The sequence below is a fragment of the Pezoporus occidentalis genome, unplaced genomic scaffold (assembly GCF_034315485.1).
Source record: "Pezoporus occidentalis ecotype Australia unplaced genomic scaffold, CSIRO_AGI_Poc_V1 ctg182, whole genome shotgun sequence".
Taxonomy (NCBI): Eukaryota; Metazoa; Chordata; class Aves; order Psittaciformes; family Psittacidae; genus Pezoporus; species Pezoporus occidentalis.
This window is the reverse complement of record NW_026913662.1, coordinates 3,392,591-3,414,282: the sequence shown is the minus strand read 5'-3', so window position 1 is coordinate 3,414,282 and position 21,692 is coordinate 3,392,591. Positions and strand designations below refer to the sequence as shown.

The following is a 21,692-nucleotide window of genomic DNA, read 5'->3' as shown; positions in this document are numbered from 1 at the left end:
CAGTCCAGTCCAGGTTCACACAGGGCTGAACCTGTTTGCGTTTTGCTAAAGAACTGCACGGAAAGTTGCTTCAGAGTAAGCTGGCGAAGCTACTCCCTGTTTTAATGATACAAAGCGCATTCAGGGACTGAGAAATTGAATTTTTATTTGCAAGAGAAAAAAAACTGACTTAGTGAAAAGAGACACCCGCACAAACCCCTATCACTCCCCTCCGGCCACAGCCTGCAATCCGCCGGGCACCCCCCGCCGGGGCGGGAGCTACACGCACTAAGATGGCGGAGGCACCACACAAGAGCCAACCACGACCCTACAGCCCGCTCTCTGGGGTCGTAAGCTCACTCCCATAGTTTCGTCCCGCCCCTGGAGCCTCTCTGGGGTCCAGACTCCCCTTCCCTCGCTGACCGCAGCACGCTCCACTCCCATCCTCCTTGAGGGCGGGGAACTGCTCCCGTTCGCTTTTCCAGCTGGTGTGGCCCGAGCCGGCTACCATCGTGACGAGAGGTTGGCTGTGGGGGGAGCCTGTGTGCGGCAATTCCCAAGATGGCGCCTGTCAGTGGCGCGGCTTTAGGTGGTTGCTGGGTTGTGCTATCCCGGTGCCGCGGGCTGGCTGTGGTCGCGTCTCGCTTCGCGGCCGCGGCTTATTCCTCCGCGCCTGCGGTGAGCGGTAAGGAAGGACAGCAGGGGGAAGGTGAGAGCAACCAGGCGTACGTTGTAGTGACGGCAGGGGTGCAGCCGTATGGGGCTGGGGGCTCCGGGGTAGGAGGGTTCCGGGAGCGGGCGGCGAGCTCAGGCCTGTGGCCCTCCTTCCTTCCCGGCTACAGGCCGCTCTGATTAAGGCGTTTTGTTTGCAAATATTTGCAGGAGGGGGTTTATTTTATCTTTGAAGTCTTTTGTGATAAAGGTTATGAATTTTGGCAGTGCAAATGTGAATAGTCTGAAGACAGAAGTAAGCAACTTGATGTTTGCTAGACACTGCTAGATTCAAAGGATCATAGAATCACAGACTGTTTTGGGCTGGAATGGACCTTGAAGATCATCCAGTTCCAACCCCCTGCTACAGACAGGGACACCTTCCACTAGACCAGGTTGCTTAAAGCCCCATCCAGCCTGGCCTTGAACACTGCCAGGGATGGGGCAGCCACAGCTTCTTTGGGCAACCTGTGCCAGGGCCTCACCACCCTCATAGTGAAGAATTTTTTCCTAATATCTAATCTAAATCTCCCTTCTGCCAGGTTAAAGCTGTTTGCCCTTGTCCTGTTTCACACAGTCTTGTAAAAAAGGGCCTCTCCAAATTTTTTGCAACCCCCCTTTAGGCACTGGAAGCTGCTATGAGGTTTTCCCAGGCTGGAAAACTCCAGCTCTCTCAGCCTGTCTCCATAGGGGAAGTGCTGTAGCCCTTGAAGCATCTTTGTGGCCTTCTCTGGAGTCACTCCAACAGGTCTTACGTTGGGGGCTTCAGAGGTGGACACTCAGGATTACGGTGGACCTGCAGCATATTGCCTGGTTTTAGGTATTGCAAACAAGAATTTCAGTTTGTTATGGGATGTGCACTCATGTTAAACATTTGATGTCATGCCTGGCCTCAGACTGGAGCTTCAGGAGGTTCTGAGGTCAAATGGAAACTTGTTTGCCAGGGTTGTAGCAACATTCTTCCCAAGGGTGGGTGGGCAGAAAGGATCTGTAAGTAATCTGTAAGAGATGTTTGATGTTGGAGGATGTGGCACTGCAGAAGTAAAATGTCTCCTGCCCTGAAATTGTAGGTGTTTGTAACAGAAATAATGAGATTGATATGATGAAGTGTGTCTGTTTGTGAAAGCATTGCAAAAACCAACAGATAAAGGGGTAAAAGAATGCTTGTGTATTACTTGTTGAAGAGCGCCATATGTATTCTTCAGTTTAGATTTGTATATAGGAAAAAGAGGAGAAACAGAACTATATCTATAAAGTACTTAGACAAGGAAAACAAAATAACTGAAATTCACAAGCCTTTCAAAGGCTTATGTGGGGTAGGTGTGGAAGTCAGATTAATGGGGCAGAAAGAACCCAAACATCCACTTCCAAATCCTGTTCAGTGTTTTTTGCTGAATACATACTGTATTGTAATGTAGCAATAATTAAAAACCAAACAAATCCCAAGTTGAAACAGGATACTTGAAAATATAATCAGATCCACCTTTGTTTGTCTGAGTATTATAAAGGCCACATTGTTTTGGTGTTGTTTGGGCTTTTTTTAGAAGGGAGATGTCTGAAAGTGTTTAAATTAGAGTATAACAGTTTGTATTGAAAATGTTTTTCTTTTTTTTCAGCTTTAGCAAGGAGAAGAGGCAGGACACAACAGTTCATAAGATCAGTAAGCACTGAAACTGTTTGCACTTAATTGAGGTGTTTGAAAAAGTTTTCTAAGCTGTATGTCTTAACAGTTTGTATAGGAACCCCTTCTGCAGTCACAGCCTGGTGAAACAATCCACTGTGATTATCCCAGAGCCAGCACTTGGCTTCTTGAATGTCCCAGCTGTTTTCACTCCATGTTCTTATAAAGGCAAAACCATTAACAGTAACAAGCTAACAGTTAGTCTGTATTAACACTTTTTACTGCAAGTCTTAAAAGTAAGTTAAAGTTGCATTTAAAATAAAATCAGACATTTTAATGTTGGTTTTAGTTTGAGTTTACAGGATTTGTAGTGCTTGTTTTCTGGCATAACTAAGACATCTAGTTTTGTGCATAAGTGAAATTGTTTTTTAAAAGTAGAATTAAAATTCATACCTGAATATTTAATCACTAGGAATTTTCTTATTTATTCCACATAAAAATTTTAAAAGTAGTGTATTAGGTATGATTTTTAAAAGCAAATAGTGAAAGTGGGCCTGGGACATACTAAATGTACTTCTTTCTAAGCATTTCTGAAGTAAAATGCAGTTGAAGATTGGGAAAGACCTGCTGCCTAGGCTGTCTTTTAAAAATTTCTTTACAGATGAATACTAACTTTTGATGTAAAGGTGTCTTGAAATTTCTAGCTATGGAAATTTATTCCTGAAATAATTGGGGCCATGTGTTGCTTCTGCTTTGTCTCAAAAAAAAGTGTCTCCCATCAGACTTTTATAATTTCCAATTTATTAGCATATACCTCCCAGAACTGAGAAGATGGCTGTTGATCAGGACTGGACCAGTGTTTATCCAACAGCAGCTGTGTTTAAACCTGCCTCTGTGCCTCTCCCAATTCGAATGGGTTACCCGGTGAAGAGAGGAGTACCTCCACCAAAAGAAGGCAACTTAGAACTTTTGAAGGTAAGACATATGTTATTGGTATGTGCTAACTTTTATTATTATTCACTAAGACTGCGTTGCCTTGATTGGAATATTTGTATTGGATACTGTTTTCTTTTATTAAATAGGATAATACTCTTAATTTCTATAATAAATGGTAACAAATACAAGTGTAATTAATGAACCACATCAGGAAACTTATTTACGACTATCATGCCTGTACCTTTGTAATGGGGCTAGCTTAAGTCTTTTGTTAAATTGGGCTGGAGAATAGTCTTCTTACCTGAATATTTTATTAAGGGTATTCTACTGCCTTAACAAAAGTTGAAAGTATAATCAGGTTTCAGTAATGCCCCTTTATTTATAAACAGACAAAGAGCTATTATTTTGGTAACTCTTAATATGTCTGTTTCAGATTCCCAATTTTTTGCATCTTACTCCTCCTGCAATTAAGAAACACTGTGCAGCTCTTAAAGGTGAGGTTTTGGTTTGTTGTTGGGTTTTTGTTTGTTTGTTTGTTTGTTATTTTTACTGTTTTTAAAAATCATCTCTCAGAATTTTAAGACCATGGAAAAGGTAACTATGTGCAATGAAATAGAAGGTGAGACGTGGTCCACCTCTGAAGCTGGTTATTTGTCAGGTTTTGGATAGTGTTGTATGCTTGCTTGTTGCTGTATAGAGTCCTACACCTGTAATGGAGTAACAGTACAAGCATGGGATGGGGGCAAACAGCTAGAAAGAAGCATTGTGGAAGAGCCTTGTGGGTATTTGAAAATTGAACATGAGTCAGTTGTGTGCCCTTGTGGCAAGGGAATCTAACTACATACTGGATTTTATTAACAAGAGTGTAGTCACCATATTCAGGAAAGTAATTCTTTTCCCTCTCGTGAGCATTGCATCCAGTTCTGAGATCCCCAGTACAAGAAGGATGTGGACCTGCTAGAGGAGGGCCACACAGATGACCAGAGGGGTGGAACATCTCTCCTGTGAAGAAAGGCTGAGAAAGCTGGGGTTGTTCAGCATGGAGAAGAGAAGGCTCTGGGGGAACCTTATTATTGCCTTTAAGTATATAAAGGGGACTTATAAGAAAGATGGGGAGAGGCTTTTTACCCAGGCCTGTGGTGACGGGGCAGAGGGCAATGATTTTAAGCTGGGAGAGAGTAGATATTTAGATTGGGCATAAGGAAGGCATTTTTTACAATGACGGTGTTGACATTGGAAGAGCTTACCTAGAGAAGCTGTGGGTGCCTCATCATTGGATCTATTCAAGGCCATGTTGGATAGCCTTGAGCAGCCTGATATAGTGAAAGATGTCCTTGCCTATGGCAGGGGGTTGGTCTTGGTGATCCTGAAGGTCCCTTCCAACCTGAATCATTCTGTGATTCTATTTGGCAATTGTGAGACTGCACCTGGAGTATTGTGTCCTATTTTGGGGAATCCAGTACAAAGAAAGACATTGAAATACTGGAGCAAGTTTAGCAGAGACTCTGACATTAGCTAAATGAATACAGTTTCTATAAATAGAACTTTTTAAAAGATGCATTGCAATAAATTTGCAAAATTCTCAAACAAGCCAACAGGTATTAGAGTGTTTTCTCTTTATTATGCAGATTTCTGCACTGAATGGCCAAGTGCTTTGGACAGTGATGAGAAATGTGAACAGCATTTTCCTATTGAAATTGAAACAACAGATTATGTGTCTTCAGGGACATCTATTCGTAATCCCAAAGCAAGAGTGGTGACTTTAAGAGTAAGTAGTATTTTTGGTAAAAAGCCTAACAGCCTTTTTTTTTCCCCAGAACCTTAGTGCAAGTATGATGTGTTGTAAGGAAATGAGGGAAATGGTTTACTGAATGTCTGAATAAAAACCAGTGGATTTCCTTAAGCATGTTAGAACTGAGGTTGTAAGATTATGGATGTGTGTTTATAAGTGAAGACTAAGCTCTGATATATAAACAAAATATTGTAGCTTCTGAAGAATCTTTATAGAAGGGTCTGTAAGTGCCTTTGTACTCAATGTCTTGCTTAGACTCTTTCATTCCTAATTTATAGACTCTAGAAGTGCACAGGTATTGAAAAATGGGTCATATGAATGTGGTACTATTAGTATGTATTGAGTTGGCAAGCCTCCAGGCATCAGCGTGTGTGCAGTAGGAGAGGCAGCCTTCTAATCATAGGATCATGGGATACTTGAGGCTGGAAGGGAGCTCAGGAGTTTTCCAGTCTGACCTTCTGCTCAAAGTAAGATGGGTGTGAGATCCAACCAGGTTACCTGGGACTTCATCCGGTTGCATCTTGAAAACTTGCAGGGTTGGAGGTGGCACAGCCTCTCTGGTCAAGCTGTTCCAGTGCTTGCCTGCCCTCATGGTAGTAAAGATAGGATTGTGCTGCATAGTTAAACATGTTTTCAAGATGTGTGGTCAGTGATAGCTGGGTTCTTACTCTGTCAGTATGTAAGTTAAAATACTGCATGATACCATATGCTCATAACACTAGAGCTTGCAGTAAGAAGACTGTAGCAACTCAGACAGAGACCCCGTCCCAAACTGGCTGTTCAGGTCTCTGGATGCAGGGAGTGCCAGAGCCTGCTGCTGCCGGGGGAGGGAGGACAGCATTCTACCTGCGTGAGGTGTGAGCAGGTAGAAGATCTGCTTAGCCTGGTTTGCAAAACTTAAGGAGGAGGTTGAGACGCTGAGGACCATCAGGGAGTGTGAAAGGGAGAACAACTGGTGGAACAACTCCCTGGCGTGCCAGTTGGAACAGTTCCAGGGAGATACCCCCCAAAAGGGGAAGAACCCCCTGCCTTCTCAGGCAGAGGGGGATAGCCCGGGACACCCCCTGCCCTGTAGCTGTTGCGCAGAGGTAGGGGACCAAAAAGACAATGAGGGCTGGAAGCGAGTCCCAGTTCAGCGTCATGGGAAACCCTCCCCCCTTCCTGCCCTGCTTCCCCAGGTGTCCCTCCGTAATAGGTTTGAGGCCCTGGATCTTGAAGGAGAGGTAGGTGAGAATGTGGTGCAAGGCCAGCCTACAAGGCCACATAGGAAAAGGTGGTCGACTTTGCACCTCAAGACTGCCTCTGATAAGAAAGAAAGAAGGGTCATTGTAGTAGGGATTCCCTTCTGAGAGGAACAGAGGGCCCGATATGCAGAGTTGACCCTCATCATAGGGAAGTGTGTAGTCTGCCTGGAGCCTGGATCAGGGATATCACTAGGGCGCTCCCCAACCTGGTGCACCCAACAGACTACTACCCGCTGCTGGTCTTCCAGACAGGTGAGGGGGAAGCTGCTTCCCGCAGTCTGGGGGGGATGAAGAAAGACTACAGGGCCTTGGGGCGGATGGTGAAAGAGTCTGGGGCTCAAGTGATCTTCTCCTCACTCCTTCCATCTTCCACTGATGATGTGGGACGGAATGGGAAAATTCAGTCCATAAACGATTGGCTTCGAGACTGGTGCTACAGGCAGGGCTTTGGATTCTTTGATAACGGCTGTTTTTATAGGGCACCAGTCTGGACAGTGACAAGTGGGAAAGGTTTATCTTGCAGAGGCAAAAGGATGCTGGGGCACGAATTAGCAGGGCTCATTTGGAGAGCTTTAAACTAGATTCGAAGGGGGATGGGGTTGTAGCTGGGCTTGCCCCAGTGGGGCAGCGCTCCAGAATTGATGAAGACTGGGAGGCCTCCTATAATCCTAGGGTGAAATCGGTGTGCTCAGCTCGCTCACTGGAATGTGTGTACACCAATGTGCGCAGCATGGGAAATAAGCAGGGGGAGTTAGAAACCTGTGTTAAGTCAGGAGACTATGATCTGGTGGCAATTACAGAGACGTGGTGGGGCAGCTCACATGACTGGAATATAGTCATGGAGGGCTATGTCCTTTTCAGGAAAGACAGGCCAGCCAGGAAGGGTGGTGGGGTTGTTCTTTATGTACGGGAGCAACTACAATGCACCGAGTTCTGTCCAGGGACAGATGACGAGCGAGTTGAGAGTCTGTGGGTGAGAATTAAGGGGCAGGCTGGCAGGGGCGATACTGTTGTGGGTGTCTGTTACAGACCACCAGATCAGGGTGAGGAAGTTGACGAGGCCTTCTACAGGCAGCTGAGAGCGGCCTCACAGTCACAGGCTGTGGTCGTCGTGGGGGATTTTAACTTCCGTGATGTTTGCTGGAAGGACCACTCAGCAACCCAGCCGCAGTCCAGGAGGTTCCTCCAGTGTATGGATGATAACTTCCTCCTGCAAATGGTGGATGAGCCAACCAGGAGAGGAGCGCTGCTGGATCTCATCCTCACTAACAAGGAGGATCTGGTCGAAGCAGTAAGGGTTGAGGGCTGCCTTGGTTGCAGTGACCACGAGGTGGTGGAGTTCAGGATCTTGTGTGGTAGGACCAGTAGAATAGCAAGTAGAATTGCAACCCTGGACTTTAGCAGGGCAAACTTTGGCCTTTTCAAGCAATTGCTAGGGGAAATCCCATGGGCAAGGCTGTTTGAAGGTAAAGGGGCCCAAGATAATTGGTTGGCATTCAGGGATTGCTTTTTCCGTGCTCAAGATCGGAGCATCCCGACACGTAGGAAGTCAAGGAAGAGGGCCAGGAGACCTGCGTGGCTAAATAGGGAATTGCTGGGTATGCTCAAGTGGAAGAGGAGAGTTTACAGGTCATGGAAGGAGGGGCTGGCCACTTGGGAGGAATATAAGGCTGCTGCTAGAGGATGTAGGAAGGCAGCTAGGAGGACTAAGGCCTCCTTAGAATTAAACCTGGCGAGAAGGGTCAAGGACAGCAAAAAGAGCTTTTTCAAATACATGGCAGATAAAACTAACACCAGAGGCAATGTAGGCCCACTGATGAACGGGATGGGTGCCCTGGTGACAGAAGATATAGAGATGGCAGAGTTACTGAATGCCTTCTTTGTCTGTCTACTCTGCTGCAGGCAGTCCTCAAGAGCCCTGTACCCCTGAGACCTTAGACAAAGTCAGGTCAACGGAGCGGTTTGCCTTAGTCGATGAGGAATGGGTTAGAGACCAGTTGAGCAATCTGGACATCCATAAATCCATGGGTCCAGATGGGATGCACCTGCGGGTGCTGAGGGAACTGGCGGAAGTCATTGCTAGACCGCTCTCCATCATCTTTCCCAAGTCTTGGGAAATGGGAGAGGTTCCCGGGGACTGGAGGAAAGCAAATGTCACTCCAGTCTTCAAAAAGGGCAAGAAGGAGGACCCGGGTAACTATAGACCGGTCAGCCTCACCTCCATCCCTGGGAAAGTGATGGAACGCCTTATCCTTGGTGCCATCTTAAGGCATATCAAGGGTAAAAGGGTTATGAGGGGCAGTCAACATGGCTTCACCAAGGGGAAATCATGTTTGACCAATCTCTTAGCCTTTTATGAGGAAATAACATGGTGGATGGATGATGGCAGAGCGGTGGATGTGGTCCACCTTGACTTCAGCAAAGCATTTAACACAGTCTCCCACAGCATCCTCACAGCTAAATTGAGGAAGTGTGGTCTGGATGATCAGGTAGTGAGGTGAACTGCGAACTGGCTGAAGGAGAGAAGCCAGAGAGTTGTAGTCTATGGGGCGGAGTCCGTTGGAGGCCTGTAACTAGTGGAGTGCCTCAAGGGTCAGTACTGGGACCGGTATTATTTAATATATTCATCAACGATTTAGATGAGGGAATTGAGTGTACTATCAGCAAGTTTGCTGATGACACTAAGCTGGGAGGAGTGGCTGACACGCCAGAAGGCTGTGCTGCCATCCAGCGAGACCTGGACAGGCTGGAGAGTTGGGCAGGGAATAACTTGATGAAATATAACAAGGGAAAGTGTAGAGTCCTGCATCTGGGTAGGAACAACCCCAGGTTCCAGTATAGGTTGGGGAACGACCTGCTAGAGAGCAGTGTAGGGGAGAGAGACCTGGGGGTCCTAGTGGGACGACAGGATGACCATGAGTCAACACTGTACCCTTGTGGCCAAGAAGGCCAATGGCATCCTGGGGTGTATTAGAAGGGGGGTGGTTAGTAGGTCGAGAGAGGTCCTCCTTCCCCTCTACTCTGCCCTGCTGAGACCGCATCTGGAATATTGTGTCCAGTTCTGGGCCCCTCAGTTCAAGAAGGACAGGGACCTGCTGGAGGGAGTCCAGCGCAGGGCAACTAAGATGGTTAAGGGAGTGGTGCATCTCCCTTATGAGGAAAGACTGAGGGAGCTGCGTCTCTATAGTTTAGAGAAGAGGAGACTGAGGGGTGACCTTATTAGTGTATATAAATATATAAAAGGGGAGTGTTATGAGGATGGACCCAGGCTCTACTCAGTGGCAAACAATGATAGGACAAGGGGTAATGGGTACAAACTGGAACACAAGAGGTTCCACTTAAACTTGAGAAGAAACTTCTTCTCAGTGAGGGTGACAGAACACTGGAACAGGCTGCCCAGGGAGGTTGTGGAGTCTCCTTCCCTGGAGACATTCCTGTGTAACATTATCTAGGTGTTCCTGCTCTGGCAGGGGGATTGGACTAGATGATCTTTTGAGGTCCCTTCCAGTCTCTAGCATACTGTGTAACTGTGTGTGTATAATACATCTAATCATGGCGACTTTGAGCTGTAGTAGTTCATTTTGTCTGTAGGAGTCTCTGCTTTCCCTTTATGTTGTGACACCTTTGGGGCTGAAATTTAGTATAGTCTGTCATTGACTTAAATAGACATTTCACACCACTGTTAGCAATAACTTCACCATCCCCTTGTAGTCATTGCATACCAGAGTTTAGCCTTTCTGGGTTTGTCTCCTAATTCCGATCTATGGTCCAAGAGCAAGGTTCCACAAATTTGTATGCAAATTAGTAAGAGACTACTATTAGGTCTTCATGTTTTTAATATTCCTCAGCAACTCTTACTTAATTGAAACTCACATTTCCAATTCCGTGTATATTTAGACTGTTAAAGTCCTCAGCCTTCTTATTTACTATTATGTAAGCAGATAGTTAAAACCAGCTTGTTTTACTTGTCATAGTCATTATTGCACACAGAAACTAGTGTCAGACTAACTTAGTGGGTTTGTTGTGGTTTTGTGGGGGTTTTTTTTGGTTTGTTTTGAAGGGGGGAGGATGTTTTTTAAATAATAATAGTCCTTTGTTGTTTATCTTGTGTTTGTGGGTTTCCTGCTATTGGAACAGAAGACAAGCCTTTCACATTATTGTTTGATCAGCATTCTGTTGTCATCTGTGTGCATCTTTGCATACTTCTAATTAACTCCCAGTAATTGTTTTGAGGTTTCTGATTTGATGTCTATTGAATTGGTGTCTTTCTCTTTTGGATGCTTGTAATAAAGATCTTTGGTTTATCTTAGTATTAACTTTACTGATCTGTATTTGGGAGAAAAAAGCAATTAAGGATTTATTTTTTCTGTGTGAAGTACATGTAAATATGCAATACAGCTACAGACTGAACTGACAGCTCTTTTTTTTGCTCTGAAAAAAAAGTTTGAGTAGAAATATTCTCCCTCAGCCACTCTGACATTTGGATGAAAAGAAATTTATTGTTTTGAATATTCATATTATACTTGCCTGGTGTTAATACTTTGGATGTGATGCAATCAGAAGAAATTCTGCAAATGCGTATTTAATTGTTCTTGATCAAAGATGTGTCTAACTATCTCAAGATATTTTCCGGGTGCAAAGATTGGATTTATTCAGTAATTAAAGGTGTTTTCTCTTGTGCTTGAAGGTTAAACTTTCAAACTTGAATTTGGATGACCATGCAAAGAAGAAGCTTGTTAAACTTGTAGGAGAGCGGTACTGTAAGGATACAGATACCCTCACAATTACAACAGACAGGTACGGTTACAAGAAGGAAAGAACATGCCTGTAGTCACAGTATAGAAGGGGCTGGGTGTTTTCTCAGCAAAAGGTTTTGATTACTAATTTTAAAAAAAAACACTGTTTTTACAGGACTGTGTCTTAGCCCAACAAAATTTACTGGTGATCACGTTTTGACTTACAGCTACATTGACACCTGAAACTTTTCATCTTAAAATGTTGGCTAGGTCTGTTCTGAACTGTATTTCATAGCTGTTTTCACCAGTCATGCTCCTTCATTCAGATCTGGGGGAAAAAAATAATCTTTTTTTAAGGGAGTTCAGGCTCCCTTATGTTGGATTCCACTTTGGCACAGAGGGCAAACAGGTTTTTAATGTTTCCTGAAGATTGTAAACTCTTGCATGTTGTACACTTTCCTGCTGACTTGCAGATACCTGTTCTTCTTTGTTCTTAATACTCATGCCTTCATTATGTTATTCTTGTTTATGTATAATTCAGAAATGCATGTGAATCAAACACAAACTTCCTAAGCTTCCTACATTGAAACTCAGAAATTTTAATGTTAACATTTCATTCAAAAGTATGCTACAGTGGCTTGATTTCAGAAAGACTAGCTTTGTTTTTGAACTTTCAGGTGTCCACTAAGAAGACAGAACTATGATTATGGCATACACCTCCTCACAGTTTTGTACCATGAATCCTGGGTAAGCAATTGTGGATAACTCTTGCTCTCTAATGCGCATGCATGCTCTCTCATCCGTTATAAAAAGTTCCATGACTGTGTGCAGCTTCAAGTAAGTTATCTTAGATTTTTTTTCCTCTTCCACCTCACTTTTCTTCAGATTTAGCCAAGCTAAGTTGCTTATGTTTGAATCTCAATTCCCCAGTCAGCTTAGGGTACATTATTTTTTAACTTCTCAAATGCTATCCTGTTTGTATGCATAGTTTGCCTATTTTCAGAAGTTCTCTAATTTTTGACCTTAGTATGAGATTCTTTCCCAATACTTTGTTCTCACAACGAGTCTAAAACTGACCCTGAGCCTAACAGCAAATGCCTTAATTCTCAGGATTCCTAAATATACCCGGCATGTCGGGCTGCCTATGCACAATATTCAAATATAAATTAAGTGTATCCAGAGAAATGGTGTACTCTGTGATTATCATGTCATCTATGCATTTTCAGCAGGGACAGTTTTAGAGGATGAAAACAAGTCTATTCCAAAGAAGCAGAGGGGTGTATTACCAGCTTTAAAGCTATGAAAGCTAACAGCACAGTATCTACATTTTGCCTGATTCCAAACTCTTATCTGTTAATTAGAATTTGTCTTGGGCTTTTCCTAAGCTGCAGTAATCGTGGCTGTAACTTGGAAGTATTCTGCTTCTTAAATGCTCTTCCCTCAAGCTGGAAGAAGTAAGGAAGGGCTGCTTTTCTGAGCTCACTTTTGCTCAGAAATGGGACATCCTCCCACACTTCTGTTATTCTTAGGATTTCATTACATCTGAGTTAGTGTCCTAACAAATACATAAAATTCTTGTAACTCTTTAGGTAAATATTTTTGTCAAGGCAAGTGTAATGTAAACTTTTCTGTAATCATTCCAGATATGATGTGTTTGGAATTTTTTCCAGTAGTTTTTGTTAAATGGTTATGCATGTGAAATATCCATTGTAAATGTTAGATATTACTCCAGTTCATTGATAGTTTACTGCAGTTCTTTGGTCCTCTAAATATAATAAGATATCTTTAGACCACAGATCTTTTTCTTACAGTGAGTTCTTCAGATTTGTCTCCTGTATTTTTGTGGTTAATCGTGGTGGTTGTAAGTGTTGCCTTCCACAATTTTACAGCCATTTTTAACAGAAGACAGGATAGCAGTCCAAAATGAAAGTACTGTTGAAACCCCATAGTTATATTTTGGATAAATTGACTTTGCTTAAATGTAATGCTTTATTAGTCACATTAGATATTTATATATAATATTTATATAATAATACTTCATTAGTGACACACGGAGACAGACAGTGAAAGCCTTCATCATCTGTATATTTCCACAGAAGTATTCTTTTAACTAAGTTTTAGATGACTAGCTACTAAAATTAACTCTTCCTGTTTCCAGTTGTTCTATAGTATTTTAATTAAATCTCCATATTTAGCATTTTTGTGAATTTTAGTGTTCTTGATTTTGATTTTTGCAGTGATAACATAAAAAAAACATAAGGAGAATGAGCTATATTTCTGTTTCACTGGAAGTTGCCTTGAAGGATACATTTTGTAATTGTAGAATGCATCAAATTAAATTCAGGTTGTACTAACATCTTAAAAGCTATATTTACTTGAGATTTCAAGTGCTTTGTTCGCATGGATATTTTTCTCCCAAACAGCATTACATTGCATTACAAATTTTATATTAATGCCAGATCAGTTTCCAGTATTAAGCAATGACAAGAGAGCTATACATTGCTTGCTTTATTAATTCCAGATGAACACCACATCTGTCCTTTGCTCTGGCATTACTTAGTGATGGAAGACACGGCTATGTGATATTGCTGTGTGCATGTTCAATGTGTATTGAATATGCACAAGTCTCTTGCCCTTTTGTCACCTTTCAACTTCCATGTTAATATTTAATGAGTTCATTGATCATTTGTAATTGTCTTTGATTTCAATGAAAACTTAATGGTCTCCTGAGACATGATTTTTTAATTTTGTCTGACATGTTTTGTGTTGTGTGGTTTTTGTTTGCTTGTTTGGTCTGTTTTTCCCATGATCAGTGGCAATGCCTTGTAATAACTTGCTGAAAGATAGTCTGATACATGTTGTAAGCCATAAGCAAGCAATGTATGGTTTATTTTAATTTGTGCAAACTTTAATGCTGGAGGGGGATGGATGGGAAGTGGCCTTCCGTGTAGTCAGTAACATCAATACTTTTTACACAACTGATTGCAAGATTTGATAACTTTCCCAGCAGAGTAATGCCACATTGTCTTAATGCATGTGCATGATGGAATTCAAGAAAAAGATGAGGGCGGTGTTCCATTCTTGCTAAGTGAAAGAAAAGCTGACTGCATGTAAATTTTGTCCTCACTCCTGAAAAGTTTGCCTGTTTCTCTTACATGTGGCATAACTCTATGATCTATCTTAATAATGGATTACTAAATTTTGTGAACCAGTGAAGATGTGAATATATAAAAGAAAAAACTGTATGCAGTTATAAATCAGGAAGTGTAGTTTCAAGTGTAATTATATTTTAATTGCTAGTGATGTATAATTTTATTACTTACAAACTGGAGCATCCAAGTAGTTCAGGAGTCTGTTGCATCCTGTTTTCAGATTATTAATCAAATATTTGTGTTCTATTTGGGTTTAGAATGTGTTCAGTAGATAATCTGACTTGTGCAATATGGTAAGGATTGGGTTTACCTTCTTTGGACTTTTTCTGTGATTCCTTTCAAATTATCCTTTAGGATTGTGCCTGGATTTGTTTAATCAATGAATACTAGGTAGATTGTTAAACAGCAACTTAATCTCTTGTATTTCGCCAGTCTTTAAACCATGGTGCTTCTTGAATGCTGTAGCATCTTCTAAACCTGAATGTATTTTTATGTATTAAGTGGTGTTTAAAAAGTAAGAGTTTGCTGCCCTCAAGTGGTTAAAAAGATCATGAACTGATTTCTTCAGACTCCTCAGATTAATAGCTTATCGCTAAAAAGTAAAAGTTCTGTTACAAGTTGAAAGCAGAAAGGAGAAACAAGTGGAGCAGGAAGTTAATTTCCCAGGAAGGAAAATCATTTACACTGCTTATAAAAGGGATAAAAGTTGCAAGCTGTTCTCCAGTGTGTTTCTTGAAGTAAAAAGTCTAATCTAACATACCAAGAATAACCGTGGAGTAATGCTGTACACACTTCTGAACTCTTGCTTTTTCCAGTAATATGGTTATGGGAGTCTGGTAAAAAAGAATCAAGATTTAAAAACAGTAAAAAGGAAGGAATATAGAAGTAGGGATATGTGGAAAATGGCTGCTGAATGTGTACAGTTAATAGCCAAAGGGTGTTCTGGGTACATCTCTTTGCATTGTGTTTAAATTGTAGGCGTTAATAGTACTTGAAATGAAATGACAGGGAAGTTGAAGTAGACCTGAAGAATGGACAGAGTGGCACTAGAGACTTGAGTAGAATTTATCTGTGAACCCCAAAGCTGTGCAGTTAGAATGAATTTGAGGGAACTGTCCCACATTTCTTTTGCATTCCTTTCTAAGTAGAGCATTCAACTGCAAGGCACTGCTGGGGTGGGGAGTCTGTGTATGCATGCAGCTCAATGAATATTTTTGCATATCCATTGGTGATAAGCCCAAAATACATTATGTAGCTTCTCTCTAGACCAGTCAGCACTTAAATTGTTTTCTCTTTTTTTCATCTACAGTCATTTTAAACCATTACGAGTAAGCATATTTCTTTTTTCACTTCAGGTTGTGTCAGTAGAACTTTGTAACAGTAGAATTTTGCAGTTTTCCCCACAGCATTTTACCTTGTAATTCAGCCTAAAATATGTGAAAGGGTACAAGTCCACTTCTGAAACCTAAGCAGGTCTCTGGCTACTTAGGTTTCAAAAGTATACTTTATGTTCTGAACACCCATGATGTTGTGACACATTGGTTAGGATAGGGGGTGGAAGGAGAAAATATGAAGTCTTGCTGAAGCAATTCTCCCTGGGCAGCAGAAAATTCAAGGTTCATTGAATGAAAAGGAGGGCTGTAGCCAAGTGATCAGAGCATGTACCTGGGATAGAAAGATGTAGAGCTCTGGGCACCTTTTAGTATAACTGAAGACTGCTTAGTGTAAATCTCCTGACTTTGAGATCTTAGAATAATGAAGTATGTGATATAATTATGCCCTTCCTACAATAGCGTTCTTTCTCAGCATGTCATTATATATGGTTTAAATAACAAACTGAGGCTGAAGTAAGGGTGGTCTGGAAATGTTGTAATATATACTTTGTTTTGAAGTATGTATTAAATTTCATTTTGCACTCACCAGTGCTCAAAAACTGACAACCCAAGGCTTCATCATTAATGCGAGTCAGAAGAGATAAAGCTAAGTGGCACAGTAGATGTTAAATTTAATAAATATTCTCTGGTGATCTGAATTCAAACATATAAAATCAAAGGGAAAAGTTTTGCTGACAGGCAGTCTGCATTGTAGTGAAAAAAGGTTAAACTTTTTTTTTATATGGTTGCCTGGAACCACAAAGGATAAAACAGTGAAGGAAAAGGTTGATTTAAAAATTGTCTTTGTAGAATTTCAGACTATAGTAGGTTTTGTGCAGTACCTTGTGTTCAAGCCCATATTTCTAGTTGCTTGAGAAGACATCTTTTTGAAGCATAAATACAGTTTTTTACAGGTGTTTAATTTTCAGTCTAAATGTCAGAGTGAAACGAAGTCTTATCGGGCGTAACAAAACACTCCATAAGATCAGAATCTTACAGACTGAGTTAGAGAAATACCTTACAAATGACTGTCAGAAGCCTGGATTTTCTAGAAAGTACATGCAGCCACTTCGGCCAGAGAAGTGGGGTGCTGTCCTTAATTTATAAAAAGGTAATCTAGATGATGTTGACCTCTGAGGACCCTTAAATTGTGACAGAACTAGAGATTAAGCCTGTGACTATCATTAAGTACGACAGCATCTCTTTCTTCAATATTTTTTGAGGCAAAGCTTTTTCTTCTCTGCCTGTTCTCCTTTCTGTTTTGCATTTGTACCTTACTGGAATGTTTAGTCTTCACAGTATTTCTTGTGACACCCTGATGCTCTAGAGGATCTATCTACCCTGTGCTGTTGCTGTGTTTATTCCAGGCTCTATAGAGTTTGAAATCTGACTTGCAACTTAAAGGACTTTGCTTCTCCTGAAAAAAAAAAACAAAACAGCAAAACAAACACTGAAATACTTGGTCTTGCTAAACATAAACAGCATTAATTTTTTAAGTGGTCAAACCATTGACAAGGAAATTGACTTATGAGTAATGTTTTTAATTGCCTTGAAGATTTTTGTGTGCCACTTACAAATTCTAGTTAAAATACGTTTTTCCCCAAAGAAACAGCAGAGGACTGATTTATACTGTGTCAGCACTTCAGATTAAACATTATAAAGGCTTGTAAACCTTACAAAATAACTGGCTTAAACTGCAGCATAAAAGGTTTTATTTGAAACAAATCCTTACGTGGTTTATGACGTTAAAAAAAAATTCTATTTGCATTTGGAAGTATAAAAAAGAAAAAAAAAATCTTCCGTGCCTCTTTAGTAATAGGTTTAGTTTCTTTGACTATATATGAAAAGTTTTCTGGTGATTTTGTTGGGGTTTTTTTCCCACCTCCTCAGATCTTACTGAAAGTTTTGATACGAGAAACAGTTGAAATTATCAGCTTAGTGTATCTTCAGCCAGGTTGGTTAATACTTTCTGAGATTGTGTCTTACATGTGGTAGAATGAAACAATCATTTTAAGTGAATTCATTGAAGAAAAATACTTTATTGATTTCTAACCTCATTCAGTAAGTGGGGGTTCTAGAAAAATGTCACACAATGGCACACTTGTACTCCCTTTTTCACAGACACGTTCTCATTTGTAAGACACTTTGTGCAGTGTTCAGTAGCATTTTAAATCTGCAGGGGGCAAATAACAAAACTGAGTGATGAAGACTCATTTTTGAAGTTTCTTACATTGTCTCATTGTTTTTCTTCATAATACTTTAAATAATGTCTACAACACTTGTAACATTTCCCCTATTCAGTTCATAGGTGCTTGTCTACCTACAGTGCTTTCTCAAATGAATATATAGTTCCAGATTTATTTTTTTTCTTGCAGTAAATCTGGTTGGAAAGGTATTTAAGTTTTGCTCAATAACAGTCAGTTTGCACATATCTGGTTTCTGTTCAGTTTCCTGTTTGTGATGTATGTCTGGACTTGTGTACAGTAGGATAACTTTTCATTTTGAGGCATGGCCACCAACATTGCAGCAACGGATACTAGCTTTTTGTAGCAGGGCAGAGGAATGGATTTTGAAATCTCCCCCTACTGTCAAATCCCTTCCTGCCTCATTTTCCCCAGAAGTCAGCTTTTAAGATCAGTTTTGACACGCCATTCTACTGGGAAGGATTCCAAGAAAGAAATACTGAAGAGATTCTTTGACCTCCTTTAAAACCTTACTCTGTATCACGCAAAAGAGAGAGGGAAATCTTAATCTGTTTATCAGCATGCATCTCCAAAATCCTGTAAGTTAATGTGTACAGAGAAGGCTTTTCCTGAAGAGATAAACGTGGTGTCGAAACTGTAATTAGTTTCTATCTCTACTATAACTTAAAGGTGTTTAAAAGTCTCACAGTGATCTTTTGTTTGAACTTCATCATGAGTTTGGTCCAGAGAGTGACCAGGAGCAACACCCATATTCCCTTACTTTTGAGAAACCCTATCCCTATGAGAGAAGTTTTTGCTTTAAAATCCTTTTGGAGTTTAGGAAGAAAATGTTGTGGATAGCCATTATGTACATAAACAAGGGATATGTAAACCAGGATGATGTAGTTAATTTAAAACTATCTAAATCTCCACACTGAATTGCAGTATTTTTCAAAAGTACAAGGGATACTCTGCTATACCCACTTGTTCCACTACTGTTTCAGCAATACAGGCTGTCCTTTATTTTTTCCCTCTCTAAATATTGAATGAGGTTCTTTCACTTCTGTGTTCTATTATGTCCAGGCTTTAATGTCAGTCATATGAGCCTTTTAGCAGTGTTAATCACTGTTTCTGACTAAACATTTGGACTTGGAGATTTAAAAGACAAGTGATTCTGTTTACCAGGTGCAGTATGCAGCATTTGTTAAAGTATTTTTAAATTCACATAGAGACACCCAAGCACACAGGTGTGTATGAAAAAAATTAACCCTGGGTCTCAATTAAAGGTTATTAAATATTGTGGTTTGACTGCAGCATCCTTGTTACTAGTAGACAGAGTATTTTAAATGAAAAACAACCCCCAAACCCACTCCCATAAAACCAAAGCAGAAAGAAACCCATCCCTCTCATGATTGCCAGGTCTCTTTGGACTCTGCATAGTCTAGCTGAAAATTTACTTCAGAGCCCTTTCTGGAAGGGGATTTTAAAAAATAAAATCCATCTATCCATATGATATAAATGATTACTCCAGGACACACGTAATTTTTATTTAGATATGATTTCTGCAACTGTAAGAAAAACATGAGCACCAGAACTATTTCAAATCGTGATTCTTATATAGTTGAAATAAGGATACTCTGTTTACACCAGTAAAGTACTAAATAGTTATAAATATGCAAATAAATATACAGTCTACGTTATATAAAAATACAGATATATCTACAAAGCATATTTATTTAATAAAGTACAGTAAAAATTAAATACACAAAATTTATGAAGAGCAGCTGCAGAAGCCAAGTATTTACAGGAACTGGGTTGATGTGTTCTGTGTTCAACTTCTCAAAGAATCATAGAATCAGCTCAGTTGGAAAAGAGCTTTAACATCATCAAGTCCAACTGTTCCTCCAGCAGTGCCAAGTCCACCACTAAACTATGTCACTAAGGGCCTCATATATATATGGTTTTTGAACACTTTCAGGAATGGTGATACCACCACTCCCCTGGGCAGCCTGGTCCAATGCCTGAGCACCCTTTCAGTGAAGAAATTGTTCCTGTTATCCAGTCTAAACCTCCCCTGGTGCAGCTTGAGGCTGTCACTTCTTATCCTATCACTCCTTACTTGGGAAAAGAGACCAACCCCCAGCTTGCTCCATCCGCCTTTCAAGTATTTGTAGAGAGCAATAAGGTCCCCCCTTGAGTCTTCTCTTACCCAGATTAAATAACCCCAGTATCCTGTCTGCTATTACTGATCAGGTAAAAATTAGTGCCTTGCAGACAGAGCTTCTTTCGAGGAGCAGTTTGTTTTGCAGGAAGAGGAAATAGATTGATTGGTGGTGCTTTTCCAGACAAGTCACAATTAAAACATTTCCCAAACAATGAACGATTGCTGTCCCTCATCATTGGTTACTCGATATGAGCTGTCTTGAGTTGCATCTTCTAGCCAGTGTAAATGTATGAAAATGATATGCTAGGAACGTAATAGCTAGGTGGCTACTTCCAAAGCTTGAGCATTTAGGGTAATTTAAAATTATTACTTTTAGATGATTTGTTGTTATTCATCATGTCTAGTCTATAAGGTTTTTTTCCTATTCTGACTCATCTAGTTATGTTTGCCAGATACATAAAGAACTTGCTAAGTGGGAGGAAAGAAACTAATTCTGCACAGAAAATGTATGGCATACAGGCACCTTTTGAACTTTGAGGCTTCAGTTACAAGCCTCTGTACTTCAGAGGGGAAATATGTTCCATGACGAACGTTATTTTTAAAGTGAATTGGTATAGAGATAAGTTTCCTCCAATTATTGTAGCTTTGTTTCAGTCTTGAATAGTTTTTAAGACAATGTATATTTTCTTTCAGAAAACCGAGACATGGGAGAGTGAGAAGGCTGAGGAAGACATGGAAGAGTATATTTGGGAAAATAGCCGCTCTCAGAAAAATGCCTTGGATACCCTACTTCGAATAAAAGCCTCAGAGAATGTCAGTAGTGTAACTAAGGAAGAGCTTCTTGCATCAGAAGTGGTTAAAAATTACAGAAACTCCGTAATTGCACTTAAAAATGAAGGTGAAACAGAAAATAACATGTCTCAGTATAAGGAATCTGTGAAGAAACTATTGAATATACAAGCATTACCATGAGAGACTCTGCAGGTACACCTGATTGTTACGGAAGTATTAAACTACTAGGTTAATATTTCAGTATGATATGGTTATGTATTTATCCAGAGCCTTAATCAAAAATACGAAACTTTATGAAAAGTTAATTTCAATAGTAATCAGGTTTTTCTTTACCACTGGACTTTCTTGTAAACATAATTGTCTTGTCCATGAATTCTGTTCTTTGAATAAAGTATGTTTTGAGTCTTATTGGTGACTTGAACATTCTATTCTGTGCTTTCTTAGTTTTGGAGATCCTGGTTCAGACCGCAGCTTAATCACATACTGACTTCTCACACAACTGCTTTTGGCATATAACTTAGAGCAACATGTCAAAACCAATGAAATTACTTAGGTTCCTAGTTCATTAATTTAGAGTCTGAAAGTTAAGAACTCTAAATTTTCTAAATGCTTTTCAAATGTCAGTCATTTTTCTCTCTGTTCTCCCTGTCTGTAAAATGAAGATAATACTGCCTAAGTAGCTTAACTCTTGGAGAGGTGTTGAAGCACTCTGAACAGTGTGAGGTTCTCTTGGTTGTCATTGTAAAGGCGAAAAAATACCCTAAGTAAAAATACCTGTCTCTAAAATGATGGAAAAAATTAAGGTAGTATATGGGATGGTTGTGGGAAGGTGAACTAGCAGTTATAGTCAGGATGCCAGAGTACATAGGAAAGGAAGACTGATGAGTGTTGCTGAAACTGATAGCTGGTGATTAGTGAGGCAAGTATATATATCCTAAACATGGAATGGACTGAGTCTTGGTACCCTGAGGCCTGATGAGTTGTCTTTTCAATGTTGCCAGGCTCTTCA

At 40.5% G+C, this 21,692-nt stretch overlaps 1 protein-coding gene across 1 annotated transcript; it reads left to right on the top strand.

Annotated features, from left to right (window-relative positions):
- Positions 1 to 517: 517 nt before the first annotated feature.
- MRPS35 (mitochondrial ribosomal protein S35) lies at positions 518 to 21,091 on the top strand. The gene is made up of 8 exons (XM_062615578.1): positions 518 to 688; positions 2,307 to 2,350; positions 3,119 to 3,286; positions 3,681 to 3,741; positions 4,876 to 5,015; positions 10,971 to 11,080; positions 11,697 to 11,766; positions 20,585 to 21,091. The coding sequence occupies exons 1-8, from the start codon at positions 541 to 543 to the stop codon at positions 20,861 to 20,863; spliced, it is 1,020 nt and encodes a 339-aa protein (XP_062471562.1). The 5' UTR covers positions 518 to 540; the 3' UTR covers positions 20,864 to 21,091.
- The last annotated feature ends 601 nt before the right edge of the window (positions 21,092 to 21,692 follow it).

Excerpts from the sequence above, each read along its gene's own strand:
- MRPS35 (XM_062615578.1), top strand. The coding sequence starts at position 541 with ATGGCGCCTGTCAGTGGCGCGGCTTTAGGTGGTTGCTGGGTTGTGCTA. Across the intron at positions 3,742-4,875 it reads ACACTGTGCAGCTCTTAAAG|ATTTCTGCACTGAATGGCCA; the intron begins GTGAGGTTTTGG and ends TTTATTATGCAG. Across the intron at positions 5,016-10,970 it reads CAAGAGTGGTGACTTTAAGA|GTTAAACTTTCAAACTTGAA; the intron begins GTAAGTAGTATT and ends TTGTGCTTGAAG.